The following is a 21,729-nucleotide window of genomic DNA, read 5'->3' as shown; positions in this document are numbered from 1 at the left end:
GGGGTGTGGGGGGCAGGTCCCCGCAGTGCCCCTGTCCCCCCTGGCGTCCCCCCGCTCTCTGCGCACGGAGCCGCAGCTCCGAAGAAGGGTGAATTTTGGTCCAAACCGCCCAGCAGCCCCATAAAATCCTGTTTGCTCGGTTCTGTGCAAGCTGCCCCCGCTAATTCTCCCTAATTAGAGCCTCCCGTGAACGAGCATCTTGTGAGCGGATCAAGGGGAAAATCCGGGGTCCCCCTGGGCTCAGACTCGGGGCGGGGGAACTGCCATCTGGGCTCATCCCCCCCTCGCTCCCGGCTTTGTCTGCAGCTCCTGCCGCAGCCCCCCACGCTCTGACCCCGGCGTGGAAGCTGAGACGGCGGGTGAGGTGAGAGGATGCTTTTTGGTTTTTAAAGCAAAAAAATTGTCTTTATTACTCCTCTTGTAGGAAATGTGGTGGGAAAATGGGGCTGGGATGGCTTCGTCCGCGTCATTCCCTGGGCTGCCAGGTCTGGGGAGAGGGATGGGACGTTCTTCTTTGCTCCCTGATGAAGGGTGACGGCGTGGTGGGCTCGATCCTGGCCTTTCCCAAACGCTTCCAAGCGGGAGCAGCCCGGCTCCGGGAGCTGCCCGGTGCCCCTGGCCAGCCCCTGGCCCGGTGGCTGGGCTGTAACGCCAGCGGGACTGTCACAAACTGATTTATTATTTTTTTTGGCAAATTTTAGATAAACATCTGGGCAAAACCCCTAATTCCAGCTGGAAAATTCCTGCTACCTCTGGGTGTAATGCAAGGGGCTGCCCAGAGCCCTGTCCCATTCCTGCCTCCGGGAATTGTTCTTCCCGGGGCCCTGGCACTGGCAAAGCTCCTGAGGAGCGGTTTAAATCTTCCGTCTGCCAGGCTGGAGGCTCGGCCCGGGGCTCCGGCTCCAGCCTTGAACTGAGCCCCAAATGTGGCCGCGGTGGTGGGTCTCGTCCTGGGGAGCGAGACAGCTGCTGGGAGCGGCATCGCTCCTGCCCCCGGGAAACCCTCCCCTTCCTCCTGTTATCATCCCTGGGGCGCTCCCTGGGGCAGTGGCACCCCACGGTGACACCCTTCACCCCCCCCCCACCACCACCACTGTCCCGTTATCATCCCCAAGGTGATCAATGGGGCAGTGGCACCCTGCAGGGACACCCCTGACCCGCCCCACGCACCAGCCCATTATTATCGTCCTCAAGACCATCCCCAGGGTGGTGACGCCCCCCCTTCCTCCCTGCACCGTCCCATTATCACCCCCGAGACGATCCCCGGGGCGGTGACACCCCGTGGTGACGCTCTGACACCCCCCCACCCTGTCCCATTATCATCCTTGACACACACACACAGCCCCCCCCCACCCGCACAGTCCCATTGTCATCCCCATGGTGATCCCCGGGGCGGTGACACCCCTGACACCCCCCGCCCCCTGTCCCCGCTGTCCCCAGCATCGTCCCCGCGCCGGGGCGGGGGGGGTGGGGGCGTGGCTTAGCGCGGGGGCGTGGTTTATGTTGGGGGAGTGACCTGGCACCAGAAGGGGCGTGGTTTGCTCGGGGAAGGGGCGTGTTCTCATGGGAGGGGGCGTGGCGAGATCTGGCCCCGCCCCCCGCGGGCTGATATAGCGGCGCGCGGGGCGGCCCGGCCCGGCCATGACCCTGCGGCGGCTGCGGCGGCTCCGGCCGCGGGAGGAGGATGCGGCGGCGGCCCCGGAGCGACCGGCACCCGCCGAGCTCTACCGGGCGCTGGCGGCCGCCGGCGGCACCCTGCCCCGCGTGCGCAAGGTAGGGCTGCCCGCTCCCCGCTGCTCTCCGGGACCCGGCGCCGCTGTCAGCACCGGGCTGCGGGGTGGGGGGGACACACCGGGGCACCGGGGATGGGGGGTGGCGCCGTCCCGCGCGGCCACCGGTGCCTGCACCCTGCGGGGCTGCCCCGGCGGCTTCTCCTGGGGTCTTGTCCTGCCCCGGTTCTTCCCCCCCCCGCCCCGCGACCTTTTCCCCGTGTCTCTGTCCTGCCCCGATGCTCCCCGCACCCCCCCCACACCTTACCCCGTGTCCCCATCCTGTCCCGGTGACACCACCATCCCCCCCCCAGCCTTATGTCGTGCGCCAACACCTTCCCAGTGTCCCCATCCCACTCCAGTGCTGTCCCCCCGAGCGTCACGTCCTGCCCCACTATCTTCCCTGTGCCCCTACCCTGACCCAGTGGCCCCCACGAGCCCCATGCCCTGTCCCGGCTCCTCCCCACGTCCTGCTCTGCAGCCTTTGGGGCGCAGGGACAGGCCCCCACCCTGGCGTATGTGGCCATGTCACCGGGACAGGCGTGTCCCCGCGGCGCCCTGGGCTCTGCCCCATGGGGAGGGCAGGGGATGGGGCGCAGGGCGCCCAGGGTCTGGTTTGGTGGGACCCAGGACCATCTGCCACCGTGTCCCTGGGAAAGCCCCTCTCTGGTGGTGCTGGGGCTGTCACCGCCCCGACACCCCCCTCCGTCCCCGCGGCGCTTCCTGAGCGTCGGGGGGAAGCGAGAGCGGAGCCGACATCCGGAGCAGAAGTGGCTCTCGCGGCCGTGCTGGCGCAGGCCGGGTCACGTGCAGCGGCCTGGCTCCCGCTCGCTGGCCGAGGCCACCACCGGAGACGTCCCCAAGGGGGCTGGGGCGTCCCGCGTCACCTCCCCATCACTGGGGTGACGTGGGGGCCCGACGTGACGGGCGGCAACTTTCCCTGTGGTGAATGTGTCCAATTCTGGTGGTTTTGCACTTAAATGTCTGCGGATGCATTCAGGACGGCCAGCCACGGGGCTGGTGACACCCGTGTGGCACAGGGCAGGGGGAGCCGGTGGCACCTGGCCACCCCCGAGGATGAGCCATGTGCCGCTCTCGAGGCACGGCTCCTGGTGACGCTGGCCACGCTGCGCCAGGGCTGCCGGAGCCCAGCAGCCGCGTGTGGAGGGGCATTTGGGGACAGCCCTGCCACCTCCTGCCCTGCGGCGAGGGTCCTGCCATGCCCGGCCGGTCCCTCCGCCCGCCCACGCCTCTGCACCCTCCACAACGGGGACATTGTCTGGGCCGAAGGGGGGGAATTTTGCATGAAAAAAACTCGACTTTGTGTGACCACAACAGGGCCCCTCTGTGCCCAGGGCCCCCCTGGAGCGTGGCGTGGGGTGGGGTGCGGTGCGGGGTGACGTCAAAGCGTGGGGCGAGCGCGGAGCAGATGTGAGGGTGGCTTTGAGCGCCGATAAAAGCCTCCTTATGCCCGGCCCGTCTGGGGGGGCCGCAGGGCAGTGGGTGCACCCTGGTGCTGATTCGGTGCCAGCTTGGCACGGTGCTCCCCGGGGGTTCGGTGGGGTCCTGGTGGGACGCCCCGTTTCGGCTGTCGCCAGAGGGGGGTGGCAGGGGGATGTGCCCCAGGACAGTGTCCCCCGCTGATGGCTCTCCCTCTGCCGCAGGGTGCGGGGCTCAGGCGGGCGTCCCCAAGCCAGTCCCCAGAGGAGCACAGGTAGGGACGGGGGTCTGGGACAGGGGGAGGACACACAGGGAGGGGGCTGGGGTCCGTGTCCTAGCGGGTCGGGGCTCGGCCCTGGGATGCTGCTCTGGATGCTCCACAGGGGTGGGAAATGGGGGTGATTTCACTGGGGAAACTGAGGCAGGTGAGAGCAGCGACGGGGACCCAGCTCCCTGGGGGACCCTGCCCAGCACTGACGGGACAGGCTGCAACCTGGGGGGGTGCCCGTCCCGGGGAGGGGAGTCCCATCCGTGGGGTCCTGCCCAGCGCAGGGAAAACCCAAACCCCTCCGCCACCTTTTGGCGGAGACGTGCCCGAGGTCCTGGGGGTTGAGTCAGGGTGGGGGCTACTGGGGGCTCTGCCCTGTCCCTCATCCCCCTGTCCCCCAGGAGGGTGGTGACGCTGGAGAAGGCGGCGGAAGAGACCTTTGGCTTCGAGATCCAGGTGGGTGCCATGCCATGTTGTGCCGTGCCGTGCCATGTGCCACGCTGTGCCATGCCATGCCATGTGCCATGCCATGCCATGCCATGCCATGTGCCACGCTGTGCCATGCCGTGCCATGTGCCACGCTGTGCCATGCCGTGCCATGTGCCACGCTGTGCTGTGCCGTGCCATGCCACGCTCCCCACCCTTCCAGCCCGCACCTTGCTTTGCATCGAAGGTATTTTTAAATTGTTTCTGAGCCAGGGTTTATTTTTAGTGCTGACGGGGCTGCCTGGTTACCGAAGCCACCCCCAGCTGTGACGGCAGGGGTGGCCGGGGGGGCCCCGCTTGGGGCGCAGTCATCTGGGGCGAGACACCCCCACCCCACCCCCCCTTGCCGGGGCTGGGGTGCTGCCCCACATCACCCGGCAGCAATTAAATACTGCAATTGCCACCTGATGGCTGCTGCCTGGGGAGCACGCCGGGGGTCGGGGGGTCCCTGCGCCCCTCACCGCCCCCCCTGCCCCATTTCAGACCTACGGGCTGCACCACCAGGACAGGAACAGCGTGGAGATGTTCACCTTCGTGTGCCGGGTGCACGGCGGGAGCCCGGCCGAGGCGGCAGGACTCAAGGCCGGTGAGCGCATCCCCGGGGGGTGGCCGGGGGGGGCCCCGACAGCGGGGACCAGCATCCCTGAGCCTGTCCCCCCCACCCCCTGCACTGTAGGGGACACGATCACAGGGGTGAACGGGCTGAACGTGGAGGGCGTCCGGCACCGCGAGATCGTGGAGATCATCAAGAGCTCGGGCAACGTGCTCCGGTGAGCTGGGGGGACGTGGGGGGGTCCTGGGTGGCCCCCGGCCCCTACACTGATGGCTGCTGCCCCACAGGCTCGACACACTCTATGGGACGTCCATCCGGAGGGCAGAGCTGGAGGCCCGGCTGCAGTACCTGAAGGTGAGGGGTGGCTGCTGGGGTGGGGGGAGGGGGGGGGGGGGATGTGTGGATGCTGGGAGGGAGGGGGTGCTGGGGACCCCCCCACGGGTGCCTCACCCCCGCTCCGCTTCCCCACAGCAAACGCTCTACGAGAAGTGGGGGGAGTACCGCTCGCTGATGGTGCAGGAGCAGCGGCTGGTGCGGGGTGAGTGGGGGCCGGGGGGGGGGATTGGGGTAAGCTGTGGGGCACCCCCCGGCCCCCCCCCTGACCTCCCCCGGCTCCCCCTCCCCCCTCCGTGTCCCCATCAGGGGTGGTGGCCAAGGACCCCAGCATCTACGACACGCTGGAGTCGATCCGCTCGTGCCTGCAGGGTGAGGGGGGGCTGCCCGGCGGCTCCCCCCGCCCCAGCGCCTGTGGCAGCGACGACTCCCTCTACCAGACCTGCCTCTTCGCCTCCGCCGACTCGCTGGACGGCGGCAAGGACGGCGACAAGGACGGCGACAAGGACGGCGGGGGTCCCGCTCCCCCCCCGCCGCGCCCCCGGCCGGCCCTGACCCGCAGCGCCAGCCTCAAGTGCGGGGGGGGCCCGGGGGCGGCGGGGCGGTTGTGGGGCCGGACCGGAGACCCCGGGGAGGGGGCGGCCGCCCCCCGCAAGGGGCGACACAGCAGCTTCCGCCGGCGGCTGCTCAAGTTCATCCCGGGACTGAACCGGGCGCTGGAGGAGGAGGAGAGTCACCTCTAGCCAGGGCCGCCGCCGCCCCCCCAGACCTATTTATTTATTTATTGCAAGGGGCTGCGTGCCCCCCCCCCCCAACCCCCTCCCCGGGGGCCGCTGGAAGGAGCTCGGGGTCGGCCCCGGGGGTCCCAGGACGGCCCCCCCCCGACCCAGGACATGAGGGTCGTGGCACCGAGGGGCAGATGTGGGACCCTCCCCGAGGCGGCTCCAGAAGCCACCGCTCATCTCAGGAATCGGTGCCCTCCTTGCTGGGGGGCACGGGGGGAGGCCCTGCATCCCACCCCCGGCTCGGGGGGGGGGCCACAGGCCTCCTGCCTCCCCCTGCCCCGGGGGCTTTTGTACCGCGCCGGTACGCTCGGCGCTCGCCAATACAGAGACTTTTTGCAGCGGTGCGTGGCTGTGACTGGGGGGGGGGACAGAGCCCCGAGGGGACGGGGACAGGCTGGCTGGGGGGGGGCGGGGAACATGTCCTTTGGGGAGCCCATGGGTCTGCAGCCCCCCACGCTTGCCCCCTTCGCCCTCCCGCTGGCTGGCCAAGCTCTGGGCAGAAAGGTGGCCGGTGTCACCTTGGACCCTGCGTGGGCTCCCAGGGACCTGCCCCCCCGTCCCCCCACCCGCGGCAGCCCCCGGTGCCGTGGGTCGCGTCCCGGCACTGCAGGGCCCCGGCCAGGCCCTTCCTGCCCCGCTTCCTCCAGCAGCCGGCGGGAAGCTGGTCCCACCCCGAGCCCTTCCGCCCGCCGGGACGGGGTGCCCGGGGGGAGTGGGGCGGGCACCGGGGTCCCCCCTCACCCCCTTGTCCCCCAGCCCCACCGAAGCAGCATCCAGAGGCCTTGGGGGGCACCGAGTCCCCCCCCCAGGCGCTGCAGCGAGCACCCACGGGGGTGTCCTCGCTCGAGGATTCCCTTGCACAGGGATCGCCTTGCACAAGCCTGCCGTGCAGGCCTGGAGAGCCCTCTGCCATGGGCTCCGTGCCTCAGTTTCCCCTGTGACTTGTGACTGTCCCCAGCCGGGCCGTTGCGTGTTGAGGGAGCCTCAGCTCTGAGCTGCACCCCACAGCCAGGCTCCCGTGGGTCTCAGCCCCTCGGGACCCCAGGGGGTGTCTGCAGGAGGTTTTGGGGGGGTGTGGGGTGTACACGTGTGTGCTGCAGGGCTGTGTGTGCGCACATGTGCGCGGGGGGGGGGTGTGCCAGCTCCCCGCCGCTCTCCTGCCTTGTCCCCGTTCCAGGACGGCTCCGCACTTGGACATTTATGGTCTGGCTCACAGGGCCACGCTCGCGGCACCCGCCCGCGCGCTGCCAGTGTTGGGGCACCCTGTCCCCGTCACGGGACACCCACCCCTTCCCCCCCCACCCCCCGCAGCAGCTGCCACCCCACGCGGAGCTTTTTTTAGCCCCAACCGGGTGCTGCGTGTGCCATGGGCTGGATGCCGGGGTCACGCGTGGCACCGGCTGAGCCGGGCGACGCTGGTGGGGCCGCGGCTGCCGGGGACGGCCCGGGAACGCCCCAGAGCAGCCTGTCATTACCCACAAATATAGGCCCGGAGCAGGGACCAAGCCCCGGCTGTGGGTACCCTGCGATCTCTGACACCCACCCGGCCCGTGGGCACCCTGTGAACCCCCGACGCCCACCCCAGCCCCGGCTGCACAGGCCCTGGGGGCAGCAGGAAGGGTTGGCTGGCAGCCACTGTGTCCCCGTGTCCCCACTGGGGTGTTGAGGTGGATCCATCGCCCCAGGGCCGGCGTGAGCCAGGGCTCCCCCCACGCATCCCCGTGGCCTTGCCGGGGTGACGGGCTCGGGTTTCCTCCCCCGGAGCTGGGGTACAGCTAATCCCGGGTGCAGGGGCTGCTGGCGTCACCCTCCTGCCACCAGCAGTGCCACCACCAGCTCGGCCACCGAGTGAGGGGTGCGAGGGGGCTGCTGCTGGCCACACTCCGTGACCCCAGTGGCTTCGGGACCCCCATTGGCTCCGGGACCCCCGGCCTGGCTGTGTCCCAGGGACTCCTGGCCGTACCCCCGGGCTCTCACCGGCTGTGCCCCCGCCGTTTGCACCGGCTACGCCCCCCAGCATGGGGCCGGCACCGGCTGCAGCTCCCGGTTTGCCCCCCGGGCCGAGCGCCGGTACCGGCGGCGCCGCTGGTGGGGTGCGGGGACCCCGGCGGGGCCCGGCCGAGCGCGGGGGATCCCCGCAGGGGCGGCCCCGGTGACGCCGCGGGATCCCGGCGACGTCAGCGGCCAGGTGTGACGTCATGGGGGCCCCGGCTGGGGCGGGCGGCTCGCGGGACCGCGCGGCGGCGGGACCCGGGGACGGAGCGAGGTAACGGGCGGCGGGAGGGGGCGGCCACGGCCCGTCACCCCCGGGACCCCCCCGGCTGCCGGCGCCGTGCCCCCCCCGGTCTCCGCCGGTGACAGGCTTCCCCCCTCGCCGCTCCTGGCGGGGCCGGGGGGGGGTCCCGGGAAGCCGGGCACGGTCCCAGCGCCGGGGGTCCCGGCAGCTCTTCCCCGGGCCCGGCCCCGCCGAGCCGCCCCGAAGCCTCGGGGATGGGCCGGAGCCCGACACGGGCCCCCCGGCCCGAGGGCTGCTCCGCTCCCCCCGCGGGGCCGTGCCGGGGGGCTCTGCCACGGGGGGGGACGCTGCTGGGGTGGCACTAGTGGAAGTGGCACTAATGGGGGTGGCACTAACGGGGGGGACGGGACATTGCTGGTGGCATCGCTGGTGGCACAGCAAAGGGCTGGCGCTAACGGGGGTGGCATCGCCGAAGGCTGGCATCGCTGGGGGCAAAAACGGGGGGTTACTAACGAGGGGGGGGGGATATTGCTCGTGGCACTAATGGGGATGACACTAAAGGGGGGGACCTGGCATTAGCGGGGGTGGCATCGCCGAAGGCTGGCATCGCCGGGGCACTAAGGGGGAGGCACTAAGGGGAAGCATTGCTGGTGGCAGTATGGAGGTGGCACCAAAGGGAGGGGACATTGCTGGTGGCATCGCTGGTGGCATTGTAAAGGGCTGGCACCAACGGAGGGGGCATTGCCGAAGGCTGGCGTCACTGGGGGCACAAACGAGGTGGTGCTAACGGGGGGGACATTGCTGGTGGCATCGCTGGTGGCACAAACGGGGCTGGCACTAACGGGGGGGGCATTGATGGTGGCATCGCTGGTGGCACTAAAGGGGGAGTACTAACAGGGGGGACATCACTGGTGGCACTAATGGGGCTGGCACTAACGGGGGGTTCATTGCTGGTGGCATCGCTGGTGGCACTAACGGGAGTGGCGCTAACGGGCAGGGCATCGCTGGTGGCACTAACGGGGGGGCATTGATGGTGGCATCGCTGGTGGCACTAACGAGGGTGGCACTAACAGGGAGGACATCACGGGTGGCACTAACGGGGGGGCATTGATGGTGGCATCGCTGGTAGCACTAACGGGGGTGGCGCTAACAGGGGGGACATCGCTGGTGGCACTAACAGGGGTGGCAATAACGGGGGGGACATCGCTGGTGGCACTAACGGGGGTGGCACTAACAGGGGGGACATCGCTGGTGGCACTAACGGGGGTGGCGCTAACAGGGGGGTTCGTTGCTGGTGGCATCGCTGGTGGCAGTAACGAGGGTTACACTAACGGGGGTGGCACTAACGCCCCTTCCCTCAGTGACCAGGCGGGCAGTGTCCCCCAGGACCCCCGGTTCGCCCCCGGGAGCGGGTACCGGCGGGAACCGGGGGGAGGGGGTTACCGGGTCCCTCCTCGCCCCTCCCTCGCCCTCCCGCCGGCCCCGCACGGGCTGAGCTCATCTTTCCAGCCCGCGGGCGCCGTTCCCGGCGCTGGGCGCCCGCCAGCAGCCGCCGCTCTTTCCATCGCCCCGGCCAGGGTCTCCCCGCCGGGACCGGGCTGGGGCGGGGGGGGGGACGGGACACGCGGTGTCCCGCACCCGGGCACCGGGCAGGAGGACAGCGGGGGTACCGGGGACGCTGAGCACCGAAGATACCGGCATAGCGGCGCCGGGGATGCGGGAGAGCACCGGGGATAGCGGCACCGGGGACAGGGGGAAAGGGATGCCAGCACTGAGGGGGCGCCGGGGATAACGGCACCGGAAGGGCACCGAGGATGGGGGTACCGGAGATACCGGCAACGAGGGGACAGAGGGGATGGGAGCACTGAGGGGACGCCGGGGATAACGGCATCGGAGATACCGTGGATGGGGGCACCGGGGATGGGGGCACCGAGGGGACGCCGGGGATAACGGCACAGAAAGGGCACCAAGGATGGGGGTGCCGGAGATACCGGCACCGAGGGGACACCGGGGATGGGGGCACCAGCGATGGGGGCACCGAGGGAGCGCCGGGGATAACGGCACCGGAGATACCGGCACCGAGGGGGCACCGGGGATGGGGGCAGCGGAGACACCGGCACCGAGGGTGCGCCAGGGATAACGGCATGGGCGATACCGGCACCGAGGGGACACCAGGGAAGGGGGCACAGGAGATACCCGCACCAAGGGGGCATCGGGGATGGGGACACCGAGGGGACACCGGGCATAACGACACCAGAGATACCGGCACCAAGGGGGCAGCACCGGGGATGGAGACACCGGGGTACGGCAGCACCGAGGAGACACCGGGGTACCCGCCCCGGGGATACCGGCCCCCGGAGGGCCCCGGGCCCCGCTGCCGCCCCTGCCCGTCCCGTCTCGCCGCTCGTCCCGCTGCCGACACCGGGGCCTCCCGCCCCCGCCTTCCCCCCCACCTCCCTCCGCCGGCGGCCCCGGGAGCCCCGGGGTGGGGGGAGGGGGGCCGGGGGGCGCCCGCACTATTTTTAGCCGGAGCCGCGCGGGTATTTTTAGCGCGGGCGCCGCGGTTGCGTCAATGGAACCCCGCGTGCGTCACGGCCGCGCCCCCGCCGGAACCGCCCCCCCGCGCCTTCTACGGCGCCGCCGTGCGTCACGGGCCCGCGCGCCGCCCCGCGCGTCACCGAGCGCTTAAGAGAAAGTAGTGGCGGAGCCGGAGCCCGGCGGAGCGGGGACCAGAGCGGCGACCGGAGCGGGGACCCAGCACCGCCGCGCCGGCAACCCGGGTACGGCGGCAGCGGGAGGCGGGGAGCGGGCGGGGGGCAGCTCGGGGGCGGGATGTCCCCGCGTTGCGCGCAGCGGGAGGGGCACGGGGTCGGGGGTCCCGGGTGGCAGCAGGGCGAGCCCGGTGGGGTGGCCCCGTGACAGCGGGAGGAGTCGGGTCGGGTGTCCCGGTGGTACCGGGGACCGGGGGTGCGAACGCCGGGAGGTGCACGGTGTCGGGCGTCTCGGGTGACACCGAGGGGGAGCCAGTCCGGGTGTCCCTGTGACACCGGGGCGAGTCGGTTCGGGTGTCCCGGTGGCACCGGGAGCGAGTGGCGGCGGGCGTCCTGCACAAGGTACATGGGGTCGGGCGTCCCGGTTGGAAGAGGGGAGAACCAGTTCGGGTATCCCGGGCGGCACCGGGGAGAGCTGGGGTCGGGGTTCCCGGTGGCACCGGGGGCTCAGAGCGGCGGACGTCCTGCAAAGTGCAAGGGGTCGCGCTTCCCGGGTGGCACTCAGGGAGTTGATTCGGATGTCCCGGTGACACCGGGGGCTCGGGGCCGTGGGCGTCTTGCAAGGTGCACGGGGTCGGGTGTCCCGGTGGTACCGGGCGGAGCCGGGCTCACGTGTCCGAAGGACACACGAGTACCGGCAAGCCCCGGTGCCACCGGGGAGAGTCGGGTGTCCCGGTGGAAGGGACCGGGCTGTGAGCGCCGTGCGGGGCTGACCCTCGGGGCTACCCGGTGGCACCCGGGAGAAGCGGGGAGGGGAGGCACACCGGGCGGGGGCCGGCAGAGCGAGGGGTCCCGGTCCTGGGTGTCCCGGGACGAGCGCGATGCCCGGGCTCCGGGATGAGCCGTGCGGGACCGGGAACCGTTTGTCGGGGCTGCCCCCGGGCTGTGTCGGGCTGCGGAGCCGGGGCTGAGCTGGTCCCCGGTCCCGACCCCCCCGCCTCTCTGCCGGATCCGGCTGCAGCCAGGGAGAGCCCCGACGCCGGGGGGCTGTGGGGGGCAGAGCCACCCCCAAACCAGGCATCACCCCCGGAGCCCTGAGCAGAGGAGCTGCGGAGCTGGAGCAGGCAGGAAAGTGCGGGCAGGAAAGTGCAGGCAGCAGCAGGGACGTTGCAGTGCAGGCAGCAGTGGGGGCACTGCCATGGCCGTGCAGGCAGGAAAGTGCAGGCAAGCCCCCCCGCTGCCCACAGAGGCCTGGCAGCGGCTGCGTTTTGGCAGGGCAGGGCAGCAGGTGCTGGCAGGGAGGTGGGCAGCGTTACCCCCCCCCGGCACTGCCGGCTGCTCTCGCCCACCCGCGGCACAGGGCCCGGTGCCAGGGGCTGCCACCAGCCCGCATGGGCAGCGGCCTCCGGCCCTGGGCACGGGCAGCTGCCTGCGCTCCCCAAACGAGGAATCTGCAACTACTACCCGTGGGCAGCGCGGGGGCGGCCGCAGGAATTTGTGCCTGGTTCCCCCCGGGCAGGGGGGGGTTCAGGGCAGGGGGGACCCCAAACGCCACCAGCGAGCGGGCGGGCGAGGGCAAAAGCATTTGAATAAGGAAGCGGCGACGGTGCTGGGCGCTGCCCGCTGCTGCCAGGCAAACCCCGCGCCGGGGTGGCAGGACAGGTCGAGGCTTTGCATAGCCAGGCCGGCGATTTGCAGCCGGGATTTGCATGCCGGCGGGGAAAGCTGCTGCCGGCAGAGCCGGAGTCCCCTGCTGCCATGTCCCCAGCACGGCGTCATGCCCCCCCCGGGCCGTATGCAGGGACAGGAGGCAGCTGGGGGGTCACCCTCCCCTCTGAACCCACCGGCTGAGCCCGGCACAGCCCTGGTGCCCAGTGGATGGGCACAAACCCCACTGGGGCACTGGGAGCGGGCTGGGGGCCGGTGCCACCCGGTGGGTGCCAAGGCTGGACCCATGCTGAGTATTTTTAAACCTGGCTCCCCGGGCGGGTATCGGCTTTCTGGGCATCGGCGAAAGCTGCCCGGAGTTGGCTGGGGGAAGCCGGGGGCCGGCGGGTGAGCTGGCAGCGGTGCCGTGTCGGGGCTGCAGCGGCCGGGGGCCAGGAGCGGCGTGACCTTTAAAGGTCTGCGAGATGAATTACATTATCGTCTTGCCATCAGGGTGACTCCTGGCTTGGCTTTCAGCTGGACCCGGGACTCCTGTTACGTCTTATGCGGGGCCAGATCTGTGCCGCGGGGCCAGGGGGCTGCGGGGCCGGGAGGGGGTGGGCTCCTCTCCCCCTGCAGCCGCCAGCTCCGGCTGCCTTTGCTTCTCCAAAAGGCCCCGAAATGGGTCATGGGGGGAGCGGGACCCTCGAGCCCTGGTTCAGCGCTGGCTTCCCCCGGCCAGCCCCGGAGCTTGGGAATCCGCCGGCCACATTCCTCCCTCCTTCCCTTTCCCAGCTTTGCTAAGCCAGCGTTTTGGGCAAATGTCCTTTGCGCCCATTGGCTGCGGCGTGACCTTTCTTGGGGACAGCGGTGGCCGCCACCAGGCAGCCACCGGCACCGGGGGTCCGGCTCTGGCACGAGGGTGGGGATCCTAGGGAAGCCCCTGCGGTTCTTGCCCCATCTCCATCTTCTGGGGGGGGGCCAGGGGCAGCGGCGGGGTCCCCACTGACGCCCCGCTCTCCCCACAGAGATGCCCTGCATCCAGGCGCAGTACGGCACGGCGGGTGCCGGCCCCTGCGAGCGCTGCCCGGCCGAGCTGCTGAGCCCCGAGGGTGGCCGTTTCCCCATGGAGGTGGCCGGAGCAGATCTGGCGGCCGCCCCCGCCCTGCCCAGCTTCAGCACCTTCATGGAGGGCTACGCTGGCGAGTTCGACGCCTTCCTCTACCAGCTGCCGGCCGGCAGCCAGCCCAGCGCCGCCGCCGCCTTCAAGCTGGAGGACTTCCAGGTGTACGGCTGCTACCCCGGTGCCTTCGGTGGGCAGCCGGATGAGACCCTCTCCTCCAGCGGCTCGGACTGTTACGGCAGCCCCTGCTCCGTCCCCTCGCCCGCCACGCCGGGCTTCCAGCCGCCCCAGGCGCCGGGCTGGGAGGGCTCCTTCGGGGCGTACTCCCCGCCGCCGAACTACGAGGGCGGGCGGCCCTGGGCTGAGCCGGCCAAGGGCGGTGGGTCACAGCCCCCCTACTTCGCCTTCGGCCCCCCGGCGCCCAGCCCCGGCGGGTCCCCCGGGACCCTGAAGGGGCAGCCGGGCCCCTCACCCCGCCTGGACCCGCGGCTACTGGACACGGACGCCTTCGCCCTGGCCCAGGGCTCCCCGGGGGGCTTCGCCGGGCTGCCCCTGGCTCCCGCCTCGCCGCTGCTGGAGGGGCCGGCACTGGCCCCCGCCAAGGCCCGCAGCCCCGGGGCGGGCGAGGGACGCTGCGCCGTCTGCGGGGACAACGCCTCCTGCCAGCACTACGGCGTGCGCACCTGCGAGGGCTGCAAGGGCTTCTTCAAGGTAAGGGGACCCCCCCCTCCCCCCCAGGGACTCACTGCTGGGATATTCCCACAATGCTCTGCGGCAGCGGGAGAATGCTGTGGGTCACCCCGGGGAGGGGCAGGGCAGGGAGCATACCCCACACCCCCCCCCCCGACGGACGCGGAGCCGGATGCTGGGCTGGAGCGGGAGGCAGGGGAGCACAGAAGGGCTTTTGTTCGGCCGCCGGGTGCCCGGGGCTGAGCTCGGGCCTCTCCTTCCCCCCCACCCCGCAGCGCACGGTGCAGAAGAACGCCAAGTACATCTGCCTGGCCAACAAGGACTGCCCCGTGGACAAGCGGCGGAGGAACCGCTGCCAGTTCTGCCGCTTCCAGAAGTGCCTGGCCGTTGGCATGGTCAAAGAAGGTACCGGGGTCCCGTCCTGGGGTTGGGAGGGAGGGGGGGGGTGTCCCAGCAGGAGTCGGGGGGTTCCCTCTCTGCAGCCCGCCGGGTTGGGCTGAGGACAGACACGCTCAACGCATGTCCTCCCTTGCCGCAGTGGTCCGGACCGACAGCCTGAAGGGGCGGCGGGGCCGGCTGCCCTCCAAGCCCAAGCAGCCGCCGGATGCGTCCCCCGTCAGCCTCATCACCTCCCTGGTGCGGGCGCACATCGACTCCATCCCCAGCGCCACCAAGCTCGACTACTCCAAGGTAGGGCCGGTACCACCCCGTGCCCTCCCCGCCACCGCGCCGGGGCCCGATCCTGACCCCGTCCTGATACCACCCCGTGCCCTCCCCGCCGCCGCGCCGGGGCCCGATCCTGAGCGCATCCCTCTGCAGTTCCAGGAGTCGGCGCCGTGCCAGTTCGAGAAGGAGGACTCGGTGGACGTGCAGCAGTTTTACGACCTGCTCACCGGCTCCATGGACGTCATCCGCAAGTGGGCCGAGAAGATCCAGGGCTTCGCCGAGCTGCCCAAGGAGGACCAGGACCTGCTGCTGGAATCCGCCTTCCTCGAGCTCTTCATCCTGCGCCTGGCATACCGGTGAGCCCCGGCACGGTGCAGGATACCGGGGAGCTCCGGGCTGTGCTGGGGGTGGGGGGGTGACGCACGGTTGTCCCCGCAGCTCCAAGCCGGAGGAAGGGAAACTCATCTTCTGCAACGGGGTGGTGCTGCACCGCCTGCAGTGCGTGCGGGGCTTCGGCGAGTGGATCGACGCCATCCTCGAGTTCTCCCAGAGCCTGCACCGCATGAGCGTCGACGTCCCCTCCTTCTCCTGCCTCGCCGCCCTCGTCATCATCACAGGTGAGACACCCCCCCACACCCCGTCACCACGCCGCTGGCCCCTCTCCCCACGCCGCGGCCATCACCCTGGCCTCACGCCTCTGTGTGTGTGTGTCCCCCCCTCTCCTTAGACCGCCACGGGCTGAAGGAGCCGAAGCGGGTGGAGGAGCTGCAGAACCGCATCGTGGGGTGCCTGAAGGACCACGTGGCAGCGGCGGGGGCCGAGCCGGGCCGCCCCGGCTGCCTCTCCAAGCTGCTGGGCAAACTGCCTGAGCTGCGCAGCCTCTGCACCCAGGGCCTCCAGCGCATCTTCTACCTGAAGCTGGAGGACCTGGTGCCACCCCCCCCCATCGTCGACAAGATCTTCATGGACACGCTGCCTTTCTGAGTCCCCCACGGTGGGGGGGGGGGGGGCTGCTGCCACCCCTGGGGTCGCCTGGGACCCACACCCCCGTCCCCCCGGGGATGCCTGGATCACCCCCGGGGACGCCTGGGTCCCCCCGCCTCAGATTCCTTGGGGACACCCAGGTCCCCGCCATGTGCCTTCACGGTGCCGGGCGCAGACGCGCAGCAGCCCCGGTGCCTTTACCCGCCCCGGGGGGGCATCGCCGGCACGGCGCTCCCCTGCTCCCCTGTAAAAATGCCCCCGATGTAAATAGCGAGCGGCCGGATCCTGTACAGAGTGGGGGGGGCGTGGGGGCAGGGAGGGGGGGGTCCAGCTCCCCCCCGCTTGCCTCGTCCCCCTCCCCTTTATATTTTTTTTTCTTTTTTTTTTCCTGTTTTGGACAGTTTCTGTATATAAACTTGTACGTATATTGAGAGCCACTGAAAGGGGCCTTTTCTCTCATGCGTCTTCCCCCGGTAATATCATCTATATTTAATAGCTGGTGATTTGGAAGCGGGGGGGGGGGGCGGCGCGGCAGGGCTGGGGACAGCCGGGGTGGGGACAGCAGGGCCACCAGAGCTGCACGTTGCCCTCGCCGCTGCCCTTGAACCGTCACTCACCCCCCGGCGGCACCTGTCGCCTGCCTGATTTATCCTCCCCAAAATAACCGGGAAGCGTGACTGGGTCCCCACCGTGTCCCTGGGGACGCGGCCATCGGCAGGGCCATCCCCCAATGTGGCGGGGGGGGGAGATGGATAGTGTTTGGGGTCCCTGTCCCAGCCAGGCTCTTAGGGTCCCGGTGCATGGGGGAGGACACGCCAGGCTGGTGCAGTCCCCCGGCTTGTCCCCTTCCTCCTGCTGGGGACAGCCTGGCCCCGGAGCAAATGTTAATGGGGACACCAAGGGCCAGTGCCGAACAAGAGACACATTGAGCATTGGGCCGGGGGGGCCCCGCGGCGGCACACAACAAGGGCCCCTCTGTCCCCCCCCTGCCGCCCGCCCCCGCCATGGGGAGAGCGCTGACGCACGGCGGGGCCATGGCCGGGGGGGCCGGGAGAGCCTTGGGGACAGAGGGGGGGACAACATGGGGGGGGGGGGGCTGCCGGCATGGCACGGCATGGCTCTGCTCCGGCTGTGGGGCAGGAGCAACCACACCAAGCCATGGGGCAGGAATCATGTGGCAGTAATGGCCATGCCGTGCCGTGGCGCAGGAATGGCTCTTCCGTGCCATGGGGCAGGAATGGCTGTGCCGTCCCAGGCTGTGCCGTGGGGCAGGAATGGCTGCACCGTGCCATACTGAGCCGTGCCATGCTGTGGGGCAGGAATGGCCGTGCTGTGCTGTGGGGCAGGAATGGCTGTGCCGTGCCGTGCCGTGCCATGCCGTGCTGTGCCACGGGACAGGAATGACCGTGCTGTGCCACGCCGCAGCTCAGCATCTGCCCGTCCTGACATCTGTCATGGTGCCACCCCACACCCCGAAGCCACCAGGGAGGGCACCCCCCGGCGCCCTGAGGCCACTGGCCGGGTCAGAGCAGGGCGGTGGGTGTCTGTCCCCTCCCCGCAGCGCCGGACTGGCCTGTGCCCACCCTGTCCCCAGCCCTATCCCTGTCCCCATCCCCTTGGCAGGGGCTGCTGCAGGAGGGACAGGGACGCTGGTGCCAGCAGGGCCAGGTATAAATAGCCCCATGGCTGACACCGGCCATGCCGGTTGCCCCGCGGCTGCAGCGGCACAGGAGCGTGTGTCACAGCGTGTGCCCGGCCCTCCGCCCGGTGACATGTCACGGGCACAGCCCTCCCTGCTGTTTACACCAGGACACATGTCCCCATGGTGGCGTGGGCGGCCTGATGCCAGTGCCCCTAATCCCTATGTCCTCATGGCCGCCATGTCCCCATGTCCCTCCACCCCCCCTGTCCCTTTGTCCCCCATGTCCCTGTGTCCATCCATCCCCATGTCCCCGTGTCTCCCATGTCCCCATATACATCCGTTCCTGTGTCCTCCATGTCCACCCATTCCTGAGTCCCCCTGTCCCCAGTGTCCCTGTGTCCATCACCCCCCTGTCTCTGTGCCCCCCATGTCCTCATGTCCCTGTCTCCAGTATCCCCTGTGTCCCGTGTCACCATATCCCTGTGTCCCTCTGTCCCTTGTGTCCATTTTTCCCCTTGTCCTCCCTTTCCTTGTGTCCCCATGTCCCCTGTGCTACCGTAGTCCCGTGTCCTTGTGTCCCTGCTTTGCCCACATCCCCATATGGGTGTCCCCCATGCCCCTGCCCATGTCCTATGTCCCCATGTGCATCCCCGTGCTCTCTCCTTGTCGCCTGTTCCCGTGTCCCCCCGTCCTTGGCCGTGGTACTGCGGGGGTCACTGGGGGTCACCGGGCCCCCAGCCCCCTGCAGTACCGCCCCGGAGCCTCCAGCCCAGGGGGAGCTGTGAGCTCTGGAGCGCCCCGCGGAAGTGGCCGCTCTGCGCCGCGGGAGGCCCAGCTCTGTGGCGCCGCACCCCGGAACGAACCAAGCGGGCGGCTGCGCGGGGGGGGCGAGAGCTGCAGACCGGGGACGGTGATTCCCCCCCTCGCGGCCGCACCGCCGTCTGGGATGGCATCGGTGGGCGCAGAGTTCACGGAGAGAGGCGTAGATTGAGGAAAAAAGGCTGATGCTGTCAGAGGCGCCGTCCTTTCGGCAGATGGTGTGTCCCGACCCCCCCCCTACGTAGGTGGGCTGCCCCCACTTCCCTCCTCCCCGCGGTCAGATGGTCGGGCTCGGGCGGTGAGTGCGGCCGGGCCGGGGGCGAGGGGGGCCGGGGCCGGGGCCGGGACCGGGACGGCGGGGCGGGGCGGGGCGGGGCGGGGCGGGGCGGGGCGAGGGGGGCCGAGAGCCTGGGGGAGGGAGGCCGGGGGTCGAGCCGGGGGTAAGGGGAACCGGGGGTGGCCGAGCCGGGGGTGAGGGAGGCCGGGGGACGAAGAGGGCCGGGGCCTTCCATGCTGAAGGGGACTCTTTGAGGGGGAGTGGGGTGACCCGGACTGGGACTTAGGGGGCCTTGGGGGGCCCGGACTGGAGCCCCTGCGAGGCGGGTGTGTGTACTAGGCCGCCTGGGTCCCTGTGGGGTTGAGGGGACAGACCCAGACACCTGAATCCCTGTGGGGTGGGGAGGGACCGCGCTGGAACACCAGGGTCCCCAGTGGGTGGGTAAAGAGGGTTGGCAGAGGTGCTGTTACCCAAGCAGGGGCACAACTAACCCCCGCCCAACACCCTTCTTTCCCTGTAGGACCCGCTGTTGTGCCCCCCCTGCGCTCACTCCCGCCATGAACTGCCGTGCGGAGGTGCTGGAGGTGTCGGTGGAGGGTCGGCAGGTGGAGGAGGCCATGCTGGCGGTGCTCCACACCGTCCTGCTGCACCGCAGCACCGGCAAGTTCCACTACAAGAAGGAGGGCACCTACTCCATCGGCACCGTGGGCACCCAGGACGTGGACTGCGACTTCATCGACTTCGCCTACGTCCGCGTCTCCTCCGAGGAGCTGGATCGGGCCCTCCGCAAGGCTGTTGGGGAGTTCAAGGTAAGGGACCCCCCCTGTGGACTCGGCAGGGCCGAAAGCAGGAGCTTAATGCTGTGTCCTCGCCGGTGAGGGGAAGGTCCGTCCCTGGCCCCCCCCCCGAGCCACGTGGTCTCTTGGCAGGACGCGCTGCGCAACTCGGGCAGCGATGGGATGGGGCAGATCTCCCTGGAGTTCTACCAGAAGAAGAAGTCGCGCTGGCCCTTCTCGGACGAGTGCATCCCCTGGGAGCTGTGGACCATCAAGGTGAACGTGGTGAACCTGGCTAACGAGCAGGAGCGGCAGATCTGCCGGGAGAAGGTGGGCGAGAAGCTCTGCGAGAAGATCATCAACATCGTGGAGGTGATGAACCGCCATGAGTACCTGCCCAAGATGCCCACCCAGTCGGAGGTGGACAACGTCTTCGACACCAGCCTGAAGGACGTGCAGCCCTACCTGTACAAGATCTCCTACCAGATCACGGACTCCCTGGGCACCTCAGTCACCACCACCATGCGCCGGCTCATCAAGGACACACTGGCTCTGTAGGGCCGGGTGCCACCGAGGCAGGTTCACCCCGCGTGGTGGCACAGCCCTGGCTCTTTGGGACAGCATCTCGGCTTGGTTCCCTCCTCTCTGCCTCCAAAAAGCCTCTCTGGGGAGCTGGACTCGGCCTGGCCCTTAATTGGGGGTTGCTGCTGTTTTGGTTTGCACTGTGGGGTGCTCACCCGGCTCGGAGAACCGGCTCGGCGGCTCCCAGGTTGGCAGAGGGGTGGTGAGTCCTCGGGGCAGGAGCTGCTGGTCAGCCCATGAGGCACTGGCACCAGCTTGGCGCAGGGCTGGTGGCCCAGCAGAGTGACGCTGGGGACCAGCACAGAGGGGAACGTGGTAGCCGAACACCGCCTGGCCCTGCTGGTGGCCGCTCTCCAACTCTGCACAACACTGCCAGCGTCAGCCTTGTCCCTTGTCACCGTGTGTCCCCCCCCGGGCGGCACCCCCATCTCTGGGACTGAGCCCCGCTTCCCTGCGGGGCGCAGAGGGGAGCTCTCTGCCTCCTCTGGGGCGAAAAATAAAGTGTTTCTGCATTCACGTGGCAGCTGGTCACGTCCTGGCTGTGGATGGGGCCAGTGCCCGTGGGATGGGAGGGAAATGGGCACCAAGGCTGAGCTGGGAGACCCCACCCCATCCCGGTGCTGTGGGGCGAGGCAGTAGGACGGGGAGGGGGGGCTGACACCACCAGGCCGGGTCAGTGCTGGCCACCCCCTGGGAGCGATATCCCGCGTGGGGCACCCCCCAGGCGCACCCAGGGTGATCCCCCTTCTGTGCAGGACTCCGCACCCCACCCCCGTGGCACCAAGGCGGGGGGGGGGCAAAGCTGGTTGCCCTGCCCGGGGGGGGATCCAGCTTCTGGGCAGAGTCGGGGGGGGCCATGCGGGCAGCTCAGACTGTCCCTGACATCACTTAAACCCTCCCCGTCTGTCACCGCCACGCCACTGCCCCGCACACCCACACTCCGCTCCCGGGAGGAAGAGGAGATGAACACCAGCGCGCGGGCCGGGGCCTGGGGGGACCTGCGGGTGGCCGAGGCTGCCCAAATCGCCATCGGCCTGGTGCTCTGCCTCGCCGTCGCCTTCGCCGTCTTCTTCCTCGGCTGCAATCTGCTGCTGCAGGCAGAGAGTCTGGTGGCGGCCCCAGCGCAGGAGCGGCGGCCATCCCGGGAGGCCGAGGGGGCTACCGAGAGGGTGTAGGGCCTGGCCCAAGCCCAGCGGATGGACGGACGGACGGACAGACGGATGGATGGATGGATGGACAGCAGCATCTTTGCCTGCAGCATCTTCGATGGCACTTTGGGATGGAGCAGGATGGCGCTGGGGGCCGTGGCCTCCCTGGCTTGTACGGAGGGATTAAAAGGCGACGGGGCCAGCTGAGCTGCGGCAGGGGCCGGTCCTGGGGCCCAGCTGGATGTGGCCATGGGCACGGAGGCGCTGGTAAATCCCCCGGAGAGGATTAGGGGAAACTTTTATTCCCTGTTCCAGGAGTAATCCCTGGGCTGGCGGGGCAGGCGCGGGGAGGGAGCCCGGAGAACTGCCTCGCGGCACTGGGCGGGGGGGGGGGGGGCACGCGCATCCTGCCCCACCGTGCCACGGCTGATGGGGGTCTGGGGCTGCCCCCCCCCACCCCTCCCAGCCCCTCGTTCCCCGACGAGTGGCCAGGGCCGCATCCTGCCCCCCACCCCAAACCCTTTCTGCCCTTCTCTAGGGACCGTGGTGACCGCAGCCTGCTGCTCCCAGCCCCGCTGGCAAGAGATGGGGGGCCACATCCGGCCACATCCTGCCTTGACCCCCCCCCCCCCGGCTCGGGGTCCCACAGACCCATCCTGCCCCTCCGCCCCCCCCCCCCCCCCCCCCGCCCCTTAGCTCTGCCCCGGTGATGCTCAGGCCCAATCCTGGCCCCCTCTTGCTCCCAGGGCTGCATCCTGCCCCCCCCCCAACCCTGGCCCTAAACTGCTCCCAGT

At 70.1% G+C, this 21,729-nt stretch overlaps 3 protein-coding genes across 5 annotated transcripts; all 3 read left to right on the top strand.

The window, feature by feature from the left end:
- Positions 1 to 1,625: 1,625 nt before the first annotated feature.
- TAMALIN (trafficking regulator and scaffold protein tamalin) lies at positions 1,626 to 5,972 on the top strand. Its single transcript, XM_063359081.1, has 8 exons — positions 1,626 to 1,773; positions 3,434 to 3,483; positions 3,879 to 3,933; positions 4,447 to 4,549; positions 4,640 to 4,733; positions 4,804 to 4,870; positions 4,988 to 5,054; positions 5,159 to 5,972. The coding sequence occupies exons 1-8, from the start codon at positions 1,642 to 1,644 to the stop codon at positions 5,590 to 5,592; spliced, it is 1,002 nt and encodes a 333-aa protein (XP_063215151.1). The 5' UTR covers positions 1,626 to 1,641; the 3' UTR covers positions 5,593 to 5,972.
- Positions 5,973 to 10,103: 4,131 nt separating this feature from the next.
- On the top strand, positions 10,104 to 16,134 carry NR4A1 (nuclear receptor subfamily 4 group A member 1). The gene is made up of 7 exons (XM_063359195.1): positions 10,104 to 10,650; positions 13,257 to 14,062; positions 14,317 to 14,446; positions 14,580 to 14,731; positions 14,861 to 15,063; positions 15,146 to 15,324; positions 15,435 to 16,134. Exons 2-7 carry the CDS (start codon positions 13,259 to 13,261, stop codon positions 15,689 to 15,691), a joined length of 1,725 nt encoding a protein of 574 aa, XP_063215265.1. The 5' UTR covers positions 10,104 to 10,650; positions 13,257 to 13,258; the 3' UTR covers positions 15,692 to 16,134.
- Positions 16,135 to 18,197: 2,063 nt separating this feature from the next.
- On the top strand, positions 18,198 to 20,303 carry ATG101 (autophagy related 101). 3 transcript variants are annotated; one of them, XM_063359310.1, is made up of 3 exons: positions 18,198 to 18,370; positions 18,950 to 19,238; positions 19,359 to 20,303. In XM_063359310.1, the coding sequence occupies exons 2-3, from the start codon at positions 18,987 to 18,989 to the stop codon at positions 19,761 to 19,763; spliced, it is 657 nt and encodes a 218-aa protein (XP_063215380.1). In that variant the 5' UTR covers positions 18,198 to 18,370; positions 18,950 to 18,986; the 3' UTR covers positions 19,764 to 20,303. The 3 variants fall into 3 exon arrangements, with proteins under 3 accessions (XP_063215380.1, XP_063215379.1, XP_063215381.1); XM_063359309.1 differs by having other exon boundaries at positions 18,199 to 18,450; XM_063359311.1 differs by lacking the exon at positions 18,198 to 18,370 and adding an exon at positions 18,573 to 18,592.
- The last annotated feature ends 1,426 nt before the right edge of the window (positions 20,304 to 21,729 follow it).

This window comes from Chroicocephalus ridibundus, chromosome 24, assembly GCF_963924245.1.
Source record: "Chroicocephalus ridibundus chromosome 24, bChrRid1.1, whole genome shotgun sequence".
NCBI lineage: Eukaryota > Metazoa > Chordata > Aves > Charadriiformes > Laridae > Chroicocephalus > Chroicocephalus ridibundus.
Note: the sequence above shows the minus strand (reverse complement) of the source record. Positions and strands in the feature narration are given on the sequence as shown.

Bases quoted from the DNA above. Each gene is read 5' to 3' on its own strand.
- TAMALIN (XM_063359081.1), top strand. From the start codon at position 1,642: ATGACCCTGCGGCGGCTGCGGCGGCTCCGGCCGCGGGAGGAGGATGCG. The intron at 4,550-4,639 runs GTGAGCGCATCC...CCTGCACTGTAG, and splicing joins GGCGGCAGGACTCAAGGCCG to GGGACACGATCACAGGGGTG. The intron at 4,871-4,987 runs GTGAGGGGTGGC...GCTTCCCCACAG, and splicing joins CCCGGCTGCAGTACCTGAAG to CAAACGCTCTACGAGAAGTG.
- NR4A1 (XM_063359195.1), top strand. From the start codon at position 13,259: ATGCCCTGCATCCAGGCGCAGTACGGCACGGCGGGTGCCGGCCCCTGC. The intron at 14,063-14,316 runs GTAAGGGGACCC...CCCACCCCGCAG, and splicing joins GCTGCAAGGGCTTCTTCAAG to CGCACGGTGCAGAAGAACGC. The intron at 14,447-14,579 runs GTACCGGGGTCC...CCCTTGCCGCAG, and splicing joins CGTTGGCATGGTCAAAGAAG to TGGTCCGGACCGACAGCCTG.
- ATG101 (XM_063359309.1), top strand. The intron at 19,239-19,358 runs GTAAGGGACCCC...GTCTCTTGGCAG, and splicing joins AGGCTGTTGGGGAGTTCAAG to GACGCGCTGCGCAACTCGGG.